Source organism: Nansenia antarctica (assembly GCF_963989245.1).
Source record: "Nansenia antarctica genome assembly, chromosome: 3".
NCBI classification, from domain to species: domain Eukaryota; kingdom Metazoa; phylum Chordata; class Actinopteri; order Argentiniformes; family Microstomatidae; genus Nansenia; species Nansenia antarctica.
Genome location: NC_137688.1, coordinates 40,905,576 through 40,919,157, shown reverse-complemented (window position 1 = coordinate 40,919,157; position 13,582 = coordinate 40,905,576). Strand labels below are relative to the sequence as shown.

Sequence of the window (13,582 nt, the reverse complement as noted above, 5' to 3'; positions counted from 1 at the left end):
CAATAAACAACAACGTTGTTTTGCAGAAGGTTACTCAATGTTTATTGTGCTTATGAACATATCCAGATGTAATGAGTAGCACCGTTTCTTTCTGTTTTCAATCTAGACTGAGGAGGTTTATTAAAAACAAGTTTCATCCTTCCCATCTATGATCCTTCTTCTTAAGACCTATTCAAGAGTCCAGATATATCTATTACGACATTCTTCTGCAAGCTGACAGAGCCAAAAATGACAATGCTCATGCTATTTCCCCATTGAAATATGACCATGACACAGCTTCACTTCAACATCACATGATACGCATGACATCTCCTTTTTTTGGTGCATGCACATTCCACAAACCTTGACCTATGATGGACACTGATTCACAGTCATGCACTTGCACTATTACAGTTTATTTTCTTCTAATAGTGATTAACAGGCATACAAAAACAACTCATTCATAGTAGTCCAAGTTTACCAAGCTTTTCCTTGACATGTATTCGTAACAGTGACTGAACTATGAGTGAACTACATAATAGTGTTGGGAATGGTTTGTAGAGCCGCAATGGTTGTCTCCAAGCATTATGCGGAAGCTTTCTGCTTATTGTGTTTGGAAAACCACTCATTGCTTTTATCTTCAGACATAGCCTAAAAAGGAATCCGGTTAAACATTTTAATAGCATGTACACACTGTCAGAAAGCAAAGTATAGTTGTATTTGCTGTTATGTGCTAGAAATATACCAACCTTATCCAGCAATGCATTTCCACTGGGGTCCATCAAGGACAATTGCCTGAACGCCTCATCTCCCACAAAGCAAATCTCATGGCCATCCTAGACCACACAGATGAGAGTTAGTATATTTAAAGATGAATAATTCATAAATTGTACGAATTAACTTATTTGCTAAATGTACTCACTGGATCAGCCAAAATGACAACTTCCACTGTAGCCTTCCCAGGGGTGTCCAGGCTAACCAACGGAGTGAGTATTTTATGGTTTTCTTTCTTCATCTGGGCTTCAATATCATGTAGCTGAAGAACACAATCAAATGTTCAGTTTTGATTGTCAAGTGATTGCAAAATTGACTTACATGAATTTAAGACACTTCTAACTAATACATTTCTTCACCTGTTCACGTGGGCATGAGAACGCTATCCGTCCAAAGGCTGTCCCATGATCTACTGTCCCTCCAATGTCGTGAAGCTCCAGCTTACACTGCACTTAGAGTAAAAACATACATTCAAGTACACAGCCTCAGGATGTTTTTGATGTACTTGCACACACACACACACACACACACACACCTGTGTAGTTCGACCTGGCTGGTCAAAATGGAGATGCAAGTCAAATACTCTCTATATATCATATCTGGCTCTCTCTCTCACACACACACACACACACACACACACACACACACACACACACACACACACACACACACACACACACACACACACACAGACACAGACACAGACACAGACACAGACACAGACACACACACACACACACACACACACACACACACACACACACACACACACACACACACCTGAGTGTCTGTGAATCCCATCAGCACTGTCTTCTTCTCCTCATTTCTCTCCATCACCTTCATCTCCAGAAGGGAGGACCAGTAGTGTGTTGATTTCTGTAAGTTGGACACTGCCAGGCACACCTTCTGCACAGGATCTTCAACCACGGCAACAAAAGATGTAAACAAAGAGACACAGACAAACATTTGTGTTTCAAAAAGAAAAGAAAAGAAAGTGGAAACGGAGATGTACTGTGTTCTGGTGACCCACCGTTGGGGGGCTGTTCTTTGTCCACTAGGTAGAAGCGGTAGCCCCCTGGGGCCTCAGCCAGAAAGAGACCCTCTTCCACCTCAGTCAGAGGCCAACCAAGCCGCTTGGCATTGCTGACAGCCTGGCTTGACTGCAGAGTGAGCCCCTATAGAATATAGACACCATGGCATTAATTTGGGTTAAATATTGCTTTTAAACATTTCAGAAGCTTAAGACGATATGTATATTCATGAAAATCTTACCATGAAGTCATCGCCAAGGCGGTACTCTCCCACTCCATAATTGTATGTCAACTCAGCTACAAAATGATCATCCTCTGGACCAAAACCGACCATAGTCTTGCTCCATTTTCCATCATAAGGGCTGAAAAACATATTATAATATATTATAATATATATATAATAAATATATTATAATAGCACATGGTTGAGCATCATCACCAGACTATGACTAGACAACATAAAGTGAGAATATGATGAACATAAAGATGAGCATACCCATTACAAGATGCCTTGCAGCCTTCCTCAAACTCCTCATGACGTAAAACCTAAAGTAAATGGTAAGTAAGTGGGACATATTAAAGCCCAACCACATGTATTTTATAACAGTTGTCATAGTTTACAGTAGAGCATCATGACATTTTGAGAAATCCAAACAAGCGCAACAATATGTGTGCTCAGTGTATATCAGCAACGAAGTGTCATCTTCTCTCGGGTCGATTGATCTGTGTGTAACGATGGAGTTAAGGAACTCGAAACAAATGTACCTTCATGCCAAGTACATCTCGATAGAAGGTGGCTGTTTTGCCCCTGTCGCCCACTTTGAAAACGAAATGCAAGGCTCGTCTCAAAGCCATGTTAGAAACTGCGACTGACAGCAGCACAAAGTTCAATGTCGATTGAGCATCCTCGAAATGGATTGCTCTGGTATCGACTTGTTTGCGGAAACATTTAGGCTAATGCTACTCATAAAGTATTTCTCAACCTACAAATCATACCTATTGCACATTTATTAATGATACTAGGAATTCTAATGTTTATTTTGTTGTTAAGATCATTCTTACCAAAGAAAAAACACGTTTTACTGTACATTTGCCGTTTTAAGCTCCCCCCATTTGTCAATGGTATGAACCAAACATTCGTCATATTCCGCTCACAGAAAAGATGGCAGCGTTCATGAGAGGCATGTCCTGGCATCTCTTTACATTAGAAAGAAGTGCACTTATGAAAACAAGCAACGATTATATTGTAGAATCAAAGAGGTATGTGCGAGCATTGAAAAGGAAACCTGTGAAGGTGTTGTATCCGGATTCTGAGAAAACGTCCGATAATGTTGGGAAGAAGATATCTCAGGCAGTTGGGCACAAGCATGTGAAGGAGCCCAATGTCAAGCACAATAAAACCAACTTCAAAACAGAGACATCTGACCGAAATATACTCACCAAGTCATCGAGTATAAGAAGTGACAATGCAATTTCAACCTCGGAACATGCAACCTCTTCAAACAACCAAGTAGCAGGTCTGCGATTCGAGAGGGCCTTCTCTGGGGATAAAAGATTGGCGTAAGTATTGCATGGATGTTTGTATTTTCATTGTGGACGTCCCTGGATGACGTTAGCCATTGTAAAAACTGTACTACATACAGTACAGGCCAAAAGTTTGGACACACCTTCTCATTCAATGTGTTTCCTTTATTTTCATGACTATTTACATTCCTCAAAGTAGCCACCCTTTGCTTTTTTGTTGTTAATAAAAAAAAAAAATGTTGTTGTTAATAAAATATATAATAATAATATTATAACATATTATTATTAACACATATTATATTTAATATTATTATTATATATTTTATTAACAACAAAAAAGCAAAGGGTGGCTACTTTGAGGAATCTAAAATATAAGACATATTTAGAGTTATTTCACACTTTATTGTTAAACACATAATTCCTATGTGTTCATTCATAGTTTTGATGCCTTCAGTGAGAATCTACAATGTACCAAATAGTCATGAAAATAAAGGAAACGCATTGAATGAGAAGGTGTGTCCAAACTTTTGGCCTGTACTGTACATCCAATGAACTTTAGACCTCTGTAGAACTTTTCACGTTACTGCAGAATGTCAAGAGTGGAGTGATAAACAGCGATGTGATCAGATCCATCCCATCTCTGTCTCCTATCGCCCCTCAGTAAGGTGGTGAGTATCGCTCGTTCCAGGACGTACCGGGAGCAACAGGGTAAGATTCTGCTGGAGGGGAGACGGTTGATCTGCGACGCCCTTGGGGCTGGAGCCCACCCTCAGATGGTGTTCTTCAGCTCTGAGGAGCGTCTGAGCGAGCTCCCTCTGGACAAACTGAAGAGGGCCACACTGGTCAAAGTCAAATTTGAAGACATCAAGGTCTGGTCCAGCCTCGTAACTCCGCAGGGAGTGATAGGTGCGATGTGCATCTTTTGTTTACTTGACAAGTTTACTTGAATGAATATCACTTAGTTTTTGACTGCCTGTTAATCAAACATTTTGATTCTGGTTTGTTTATATTACATTCTTCATTGAATTTGAGCCACTAAACTATATTTTCATACTGAGTATGCAATATGTCCCCTCTCCTCCCCCAGCCATATTTTCACGCCCAGACCCGTCACGCCTGATGTTCCCTCAACGTGGTCAGTCTCTGTCATTGTCTCTGATTTGTGACAACGTCCGTGACCCTGGGAACCTGGGCACCATCCTGCGCTGTGCTGCTGCCGCTGGCTGCCTCAACGTCCTACTCACCAAGGGTGAAGGAAACATTGACATATAAACATATACAGTACACTATCCTTGTGTCCCCATTCTCCAACCTTTCCCCTGTAGTGTGCACTCTCATACATTGACTTAAAAGCATATGATTGGTGTAAGAACTCACACTTACACCAATTCCATGCTTTTAAATGCATGTAGGGTAGTGCACACTTTATGGGGAAAAGGTGGAAAATGAGATCCGGTATGTATACCACTCTTAACAGTTCTGCTACCAAGTAGTAACAAGTATCTTACAACGTTTCTTCTCATAGGCTGTGTCGATGCTTGGGAGCCTAAGGTGCTGCGAGCAGCAATGGGCGCCCATTTCCGTCTCCCCATCTTTCCCAGCCTGCACTGGGATGATGTTCAAGACCACCTCCTAAACCCAGTGACTGTCCATGTGGCAGATAACTGCAGCGGCTCCGAGACACATATTGAAGCAGCAGATTCACAAGAAGCCAGCCAGTCTAACAAACCCTCCAAGGCTGGGGACTATGGATGGGTGAGCAACAGGGCTTCTCGTAAAAACCCATCCTACCAGGAATACAACAGTGACTCTGATACGGATGAGGATTCAGATGAGGAGGACCGAGAACTTTCACTTCCAACACTGGAAACCAAGCTGTACCACGAGAGCTGGGCTCAGGGAAGCTCTGCGGTTGTGATTGGTGGAGAGACGCACGGACTGAGTCTGGAAGCTGCCCAATTGGCCGAGAGAACCGGCGGTCAAAGACTGTTTATTCCTGTGGTCGCGGGAGTGGAGAGTTTGAACTCGGCCATGGCGGCCAGCATTCTTTTGTTTGAAGGCAGGAGGCAACTGTTAAACTGGATGGAGACGTCGTCTGGCAAGAAAGCTAAATCGAAACTCCGGCGACAACTGCCATGATTTTCCTGGAAGTCTTTTTCACTGTAATTTCTGGTGTTGTTCACTTTTTCCATGTGCGTCTTTACGGCTCTAATGATGTCTCTCTCAATTAGATAGATGGATTTAATTTCCACATTTTGCCCTGCTCAGCTTACTATAAAAAGTTAAGTGGAATTAAGTCTGCTCAACGAATGATATCATTTCCATAATATAATATCCTGTCTGTATATCTCCTTTGTCTACTCCTGCCATGGTGGCTTTGGAAGCATCTCTTACCCTCTTCTGCGGTGGCCAACATTCACCAGATAAGTGTTCCATTCCTCCACTCTCGTCCTTTAGTATTCAATGGTGCACATGCCAATGTGGATTCCAAAGCATAGCATGGGTCGAAGCATGGGCTCTTACATCAATGCATTCCCATGGTTAGTAAATACTTAAGGGAAATGGGTAGAACAATTAAACCATGACTGATAAAATACTTCCCAAGAATGGACGCCATAGTGACAGGTTATGTGTCGTATGTATGTTGAGCAAGGGCATAGTATAGCCTGCCCATCCACTGCCACATGTTTCTGAATGGACGCAATTATTACAGCAACCACAGGGTGGCGCCTGACGGCCAATTGCACTCTATGTTGCCATGAGGAAATAAATAAATACAAAAACCGAAGTAATTCATGAAAGAAAATGTGTGGTCAAATAGCTAAGGGTTTTCATTCATACTGTATATAAGTTTGCGGTTACTGTAAAGCAATGTGTTATTATGTGTGATATCTAGTATTGTAACCTTTCCCATGTGTTTTTGACTAGAATATCTGGAATCATCATTGATGCACAATACATTTAAAATGCTTGACACTAAATAGCTGCTGTTGAGGCTAAATGTATACATTTATTCCCAATAACACAACATTTGATTCGTTTTTGTTCTTTGTATTTGCATGTAAGTCGTTGACCAAGTGAATCAGAACTACCTTACAAGCAGAGTTAGCATTAGAAAAGACAGTTGTGCACTTGTGCTTGACAGTGAATTTTAATGGCTGTGAAGTAATCACTAGAGACACAACCTGGGAGTAACAGAAACATGTGAATTCATACTTTCAACACTTGGCCACTAAAGTTGATTTTTAAATGCCATTTTGTGCCTTTAAAAATATCTGGCCTTTTCAGTAGAGGGGACCTTCACAGAAAATCCTCTTAATGTCATCACAGTTGAGATGGAAACCAACCGTCATAACAATAGGGTAGAGTTGACCATCACTCATATTATGACTGAACAAAACATTGGATATCAAAACACATTCAATCAACACGTCAAAGCCAGATGCAATAAAAAACAACAACAACGATCCAGTCCAAGCAAATACAGAGACCTTTTGGAAAATTACCTTTAAAAACAGGGAAATCAAAACACTGTGTTAGGCTTATGCTGTATGCATACCTGTCATACTGTTATGCAGCACCTTTATACAGAGAAAAACATAAAAACACAGACCAGATCAGCTACATCAAACTGAAGTTCGGGACATTTGTATGGACTGCATACATTGCATGAATTACAACTACAGAACTTTTAATATTGGTTGCAATCATTTTATTCTTTTCAGCACATTTTTTTTGGAAAACATAAGCGGGGCTCATTGATAACATAAAGGTAAAAGGCAATACAGAGACATTTGAAAAGTCCATTTGGGTCACTGTGGGTTTCTTTGAGTATAAAGAAATGCTAATAATGGAATTGGAACAAAAACAAGCGATTGACTGCCAGCCAGAAAAAGCAACAGAATCTCTGTATATATTACTGTAGGTGGCTATAGTCAATGCAAGGCACCACAGGAGAAGGACTCCATTAGAGAAGGACATGTCTAAAAAAAAAAGTTAAAACGTCAGTAAAAAGTGAGGCTTTTCTCTAACAGTCTGACTGATGGGGAAGAGGGGGGATAGAAGGGAGAGTGGGGTGGAGAATTGGGAGTCTGACAACAGGGAGGCAGGGCTTGTGGTGGGAGGGAGGTCAGGGTTGATGATGGTGTGGGTTTCAGTCCCGTATCTACGCTGCATCCCATTTCTCCGAACGTCCTCCTGAAGTATGCCCTGGGTATTCACTTCCCCGCAAGGACATTAAAAGCAAAGGATTGGTCTAAGCATGTGCTCTAACACCAATCCATTCCCATTTAGATCCATAATGAGGGAGAGCGCACAAGTGAATACACTTCAGATGAAAGAGTGGAGAAATGGGACCCAGCATTTGGGCTTCCTCTTTAGATAGGCTCTGGTTTGAGCTTCTCGGCCAGGAATTCGCTGACAAACAGGTCTACCACGGCCGGTGTGATCTCCTCCACATCGCGAACGTACTTGGCCCGGGCAGACATGTCCAGGATGGTGAGCAGTGGCGCCGCCTCTGGCAAGTTGGTGTAATCACGCAGTGAGTCACTCATGTCATCCTGTCAACAGAAAGACAGCAGAAAGACAGTTTGGTTGTGATGATGGGGGAGGGGGGTGAAGATACAGCTGTCAGATCTAAATATATCATCATCATATAAACTAAACAGACTGAAAACGTGATCGAGCACAGTTAGGATTGATCAAATTGCAAGGTCGCTTGTGTGTGAAGTCACTTATAGATGATCAACAATGATTTATTCCACTGGTTCTAGATCAGTGGGTTTGTCCCATGTGCGAAAACATCTTCATGGTACAGGTGGTCAAAACAACACACTAGATCAGTTTAGCAATGGATTGAGCCTTCTTTACTCTCAATCAGTTGTGACTTGATTTTGCCATGATACGGTAACTGAGACATCCGCACACAATGATAAACCTTGGTTGGCAGTCACATATGATGACTCAGTACATTCACAAGTACAAGGCTTCTTATTATCTTATTAGCTAATGCCTGTGTGATTCTGAAGACGGGTGAAGTGTTTCTTTTCTCTGTTCTGTCCTCAAGCTGGCTGGCTGGCAGGCAGGCAGGCAGGCAGGCAGCGTGCCCAGTGTGCCAGGGCCTGTCGTGCCTAACCCCCCTACCCCCCACCCTGATGGAGGAGGTGTTGCTGGGGAGAGAGGAGAAGGAAACAGGAGGGTGTCCAACAACATGGCTCCCTTTAAACACATAGAGTACAAGGTTGGGAGACTTCACAGACATCAGCAGTGTGTGTTAGAATAGCGCAAGTGTGTGTGTGTGTGTGTGTGTGTGTGTGTGTATTCACTTATGGTGAGAAACTGTGATGAAAAGGGTGTGGGTTTTGTTGAGCTTTCCACAGGGTTGTCTGGGACTGACCGATGTCCATTCCTGAATGTCGGGGTTTGCAGCCCCTTAGACTGTACACAGACCCAACCCTTGTTTAGCCTGAAGACCAAGACCTTTCACCCTGTTAACAACTCTGAATTACAGCCCTTGAAATCATAAACCACACACACACACACACACACACACACACACACAGACACACAGATAGATAACTCACTGTAACGCCACAGCAGACAGGCAGGCAGCTACTAAACCCACTCCAGTTGGAAGGATCGTTAATGATTCAAAACAGAGAGAAAATAACGCACACCACTAGTTTGGCACAACGCACACTTGTAACCGTTTGTCGTGCCACGTCTGTTAGTCATTCTGGCGGAAGCCTTTCCTCCTCAACAGAGAGAGAAAGAGAGATTACTGTACTTACAGGCTCAACTTTCCCTATCGTTCAAAAGAGGATTCAAAGTGTTGATTTATATGAGGTCATACATTTCAGTTCTGCCGGCAGACTTGTATCTGACATGGGCCCGAGACGGTCTCTCACCCCGCTCACGACAGGATAATCTGGTTTCCCTCTGCTAAGCCCTCTGGGTGAGAGAGACTTGGAAAAGAACAGAGATAGATCTCATATGGATTACATTATTTCACTCTTTTAAAAAAATTAAATACAGCAATTGACCACAGAGTGGCACTGTTGCAGAGGCTTGGAGTTCTCATGAAATCACATCTTTCCACTCTGACGTTCCCCCTCTTCTTTTTGGGGGGGCCTGCCTTGCTCCAGGATATCTAGAAATGTGGAAGCAATACTATTCAGACCAAACTCATTTTGAAATCACACAATCATCTCTCAGTACTCTCCAAGAGCTGTTCGGCTGCTTCGCTACCTAAAAAGGACAAGTATGCCAACACAAAGTTTGTGACCTCAACTTGTTGCAAAACCGCTAGCAGATGGAGCACTCATGAGTTGGATGTGGACAGCTCACTTCCTCTCCATCTCCCAGAATGTCACGCAGCTCCAGATCGCTGCATCTAAACCCACGAATGTTCCTTCACGACCAGGGAGAGTAATAGTGTGTTGTTGCTACACCCATGAGAGTGCATATTGATCACTGATGAGTCATGCTATGAGCTAATCTCTTGATGTGACTCCTCAAAACTTCATCAAACAGCTTCTCTTACAAGCTGAGATCCTGGTAGGATAGTGGAGAGGTCCCGGGGGCGGACGTGGAAAAGCACCACAAAAAGAGAAGTCACAAGAGGCGTCTGTCAGTATGGCCCTTTCAAGGCTCTTAGTTGTGAGATACAATCTCTCCTCTGTGGTAATGTCATGCATCTCCTTTTGTGTGACTGCTAAGCGTGTGTAAACTTCTGCACTGTGAGAGAGACACTGCCATTCCCCTCGTCATCCCCCCTCCCCCCCACCCTCTGCATCCCGAGCTGAACAAAAAGACAAAGAGAGCCTCTGGGCTATGTGGCCTGCCCTGCAGTCACTATCGTGATAAGACCCTCTGTGTGTGTGTGTGTGTGTGTGTGTGTGTGTGTGTTTACCGTCTGGAACGTGCTATCTATGCTGCACAATGTCAGGTTTATTCTGCCCATTGTGACACTGTGGCATTCTGCAGACGGGTGGTCATAAGATAACTCCCTGCCGAGACAAGAGGCTCCCATTGGCTGGACGACCATGTGCAGCACCTTCCTGATTGGTCAGCTCGAGAGTCTGGAGCGTTGTCGTATGCTGCGAAATCCAATTGGCAGGGGATATGATTGGCTGAACAATAGCCTACAGAATGAACCTAAATAACCAGGAGAGTCAGGCTGTGAGTCTACTGTCAGAGGATGTACTGTAGGCTGGATCAGGTATGTCTTTTAAATGCATGTATTGGAAGATAACACTCTGAACTAGTGTAAAGCAAAAAAAAAAAAAAAATCCATCCATTATACAACATAGGAGATGTGAAAGAAATACTGCCTATTTCACTTGATTTATTATTTGATAGTTTTTGTGTTTCGCCATATCAAAGAAACAAGGGAGTGTTTGAATATAAACCCGACATTGCTTAGGTGTAAATAACCATTGGAGTGGCAATCCTGCCTGTTTGTTTCATACTGCATGCAGGGCTGTGTGTCTGTGCAACCTTTTCACCCAGGGGTCAGGGGTCAGGGCTAGCAGGTGAGATGAGCAGACTAAACTCACCGAGCACAATCAGGGGACTCTTCAAGGCTTTATGAGTGTCAGGGCCGGCCCGAAACGTATCGAGCTGGCTCGACTATTTCCTTTTCACATTGGTCTTTCTATCACTGTTACAGCAACTATGCCAGACATATAACCAGTCCAGCACACTACAGCCCTGCTTGGTTTAGCTCTGTAATGTGAAAGGGGTATATGTTGGCTACAGCTGGTAAGGGGTCAAGCCTCAAGGCCCGTTAAGTCAACTAACATATCACAGAAGGTATTTATAGACAACAAAAGCACATACAGGACAACTACATTCTGTCCAGTCTCTGGCCCTACTGTATGTTGTTCTTGTACTGTATCTTATAACTGTTGCACTTGTCAGGTTCTCTCAGACCCTGTATGACTTATTGGGTGAGGTAATGAGATCCCCTGTCATACTGTGAGGCCTAGGCTCCCCCGGCGGGGCTGCCAGCTACCATAGTGCTGTCTCACTGATACAGTAAACCCAACACAGCAGCTGGCCAGAGAGCAGCAGGCCACAGCCAGGCCTCCACCCAGGAGGCTGGAGGGGGGGGGGGGGGGGGAGGCCAGTAACCTCAGCCTCTGCTTGGGGTAACACAGAGTGCGTAGCTTGGTGGGGGAGACATGTTGATCAGAGAAGCCAATCTGGAACAGTACCATGGCTGGTGAATTCAGATCAGTTGACCCCCCCGACCCCAGACCCACACGGTGGGAAACAAGACCTGCTCTAAAAGGTGTACATGCCAGAGGAGTGAACATGAGCCCACACCCCTACACTGGTATTACTACTGAAGAGCATGCGGTGCTGCAGTCTGTCCTAGTGATGCAACAGCCATCAGGATGGGTCCAGATGTCAAACATTAGCAAGCAATTAAACAAACCCATAATATCAATAAGGTAAAATATGCTGTCTCGGCCCACTGTTTGTGTTTGTGTGCGTGTGTGTGTGTATGTGTGTGTATGTATGTATGTATGTATGTATGTATGTATGTATGTGTATATGTATGTATGTATGTATGTATGTATGTATGTATGTATGTATGTATGTATGTATGTATGTATGTGTATATGTATGTATGTATGTATGTATGTATATGTATGTATGTATGTATGTGTATATGTATGTATGTATGTATGTATGTGTGTGTATGTGTGTATGTGTGTATGTGTGTGTGTGTGTGTGTGTGTGTGTGTGTGTGTTAGACAGGTTCATGACTGTGTCCTTGGACTATCTGTGGTTGGCATTTCAAGGCTGATATGAGAGTGAGCGGGTGAGCAGACTCAGCCTCAGGCAGAAAGACAGTGGGGGGTCAGACATGGCTGAAACCAAAGCCAGGCCCATGTCGTGTGACATGGGACACCAGGGCCTGTCCTCCCCAAGCGTGGAGCACCGAGAGCAGGAGATGAGGAGAGGGGAGAGGGGAGTGAGGGAGTGGGGGGGGAGTTGGGAGGGTAAGGAGCTAATCTGGTAATTATGGCCGCCGCTAACTCTGTGAGTTCTGGAAAGGTCGAGAAGGAAAAACAAGAGATAACAAGAGTTATGAAAACTCCATGTTCCCCACCCACACAGAGGGCAGATGGACGGGGGGGATGGAGGGAAAGCTGGGAGCACAGCTGTTCTGAGGAGAAGGAGGACAAGCTTGCTGGCACCCTCTGGCTCTTCCTATCATCACGGAGGCAACCAGCTGAAATCTGGCCCCGGAGAGTGTGCCTCTCTTTCAAAGCGAAGGGGCCCCTCTCACTTGATACAGTCACTCATTTCCATGTCTGTGTGTACAGGCATGTCCTACCAGAGGATGTCTGATATGTGATAACTAAAGCAGATGGCGCTTCACACCCGGAACATGCATTCAGCCCACCAAACATACACAGGAATGCGACACAACAACAAAAAAAGCCCAAAGTTAAGACAGTATTGGACATGGGTGTGAATTTCTTCCAAGTAAGCTAGAGCTGTGGGTATGTGTGTGTGTGTGTGTGTCCTCTGTCTCTCACTTCTCCAGCCACGAAGAACAGCAACGGCGTCTCTTCCTCCTTGGCTTTGTATTTGGCCATGATCTTCTCTGCGATTGGCTGGATCAGCTCCTTGGCTGGCTCCAATTCTCCCTCTTCCTCCGCATCTGAACGAGAGAGAGAGAGAAAGAGAGAGAGAGAGAGAGAGAGAGAGAGAGAGAGAGAGAGAGAGAGAGAGAGAGAGAGAGAGAGAGAGAGAGAGAGAGAGAGAGAGAAAACGAGGTGTTAACGTATGAAAAAAGACCAGACCGAGGACAGGATGAGAAAGTGTGCGAGAAAACCAACCAGGAGGAGGAGAGGAAGAATGTGCAGACACATCATCAACGGAGGAGTGGAAAAAAAACAAGTGAAACCAGAAGGGAGGAGAGGTGAGGGAGGGCGAGTGGATGGACCGATAACCAGACGAGGGAAGAGATGAAAGGAGTGGAGCAGATGGCTCTCTATCCATTCACTGAGGAGGCCGGGGTGGCCTGAAATTATGAGGTCATCACCGTGCACCCCCAGGTCACTCCATTCTGACTGTGTCCTCCCGCCTGATTGCTCTCCTGTCCACTTTAGCCTAAGCCATTTAACAGAGTGTGGCATCGATCTCTTGTCTCGCTGCCAACACACTGACCGACACAACACTCAACAACAACAAGCTAATCACATCCCCTCTCTCGCTCCTGCGCACTTTCAAATGTGACAATTTCTTGTGTTACA

General features: G+C 44.2%; 3 protein-coding genes across 3 annotated transcripts in view; 1 reads left to right on the top strand and 2 right to left on the bottom strand.

Moving 5' to 3' along the window:
* Positions 1–54: 54 nt before the first annotated feature.
* Positions 55–2,667, bottom strand: glod4 (glyoxalase domain containing 4). Its single transcript, XM_080525469.1, has 9 exons — positions 2,550–2,667; positions 2,281–2,330; positions 2,026–2,146; positions 1,784–1,928; positions 1,534–1,670; positions 1,113–1,199; positions 902–1,015; positions 729–815; positions 55–630 (listed from the first exon to the last, which is right to left on the bottom strand). The coding sequence occupies exons 1-9, from the start codon at positions 2,637–2,639 to the stop codon at positions 565–567; spliced, it is 897 nt and encodes a 298-aa protein (XP_080381595.1). The 5' UTR covers positions 2,640–2,667; the 3' UTR covers positions 55–564.
* Positions 2,668–2,946: 279 nt separating this feature from the next.
* Positions 2,947–5,980, top strand: mrm3a (mitochondrial rRNA methyltransferase 3a; the record flags this gene model as incomplete). The annotated part of the gene is made up of 4 exons (XM_080525196.1): positions 2,947–3,344; positions 3,970–4,214; positions 4,396–4,557; positions 4,834–5,980. The coding sequence occupies 4 exons, from the start codon at positions 2,947–2,949 to the stop codon at positions 5,445–5,447; spliced, it is 1,419 nt and encodes a 472-aa protein (XP_080381322.1). The 3' UTR covers positions 5,448–5,980.
* A 472-nt stretch (positions 5,981–6,452) lies between these two features.
* Positions 6,453–13,582, bottom strand: part of nxn (nucleoredoxin) — a gene marked incomplete at its 5' end in the record, with an annotated part of 49,103 nt that continues 41,973 nt past the window's right edge. Inside the window, 2 exons of the mRNA XM_080526566.1 lie at positions 6,453–7,867; positions 12,863–12,987. Of these exons, the coding sequence (XP_080382692.1) occupies positions 7,685–7,867; positions 12,863–12,987 (308 nt within the window). The 3' untranslated portion in view covers positions 6,453–7,684. The remainder of the gene's footprint in view (positions 7,868–12,862; positions 12,988–13,582) is intronic.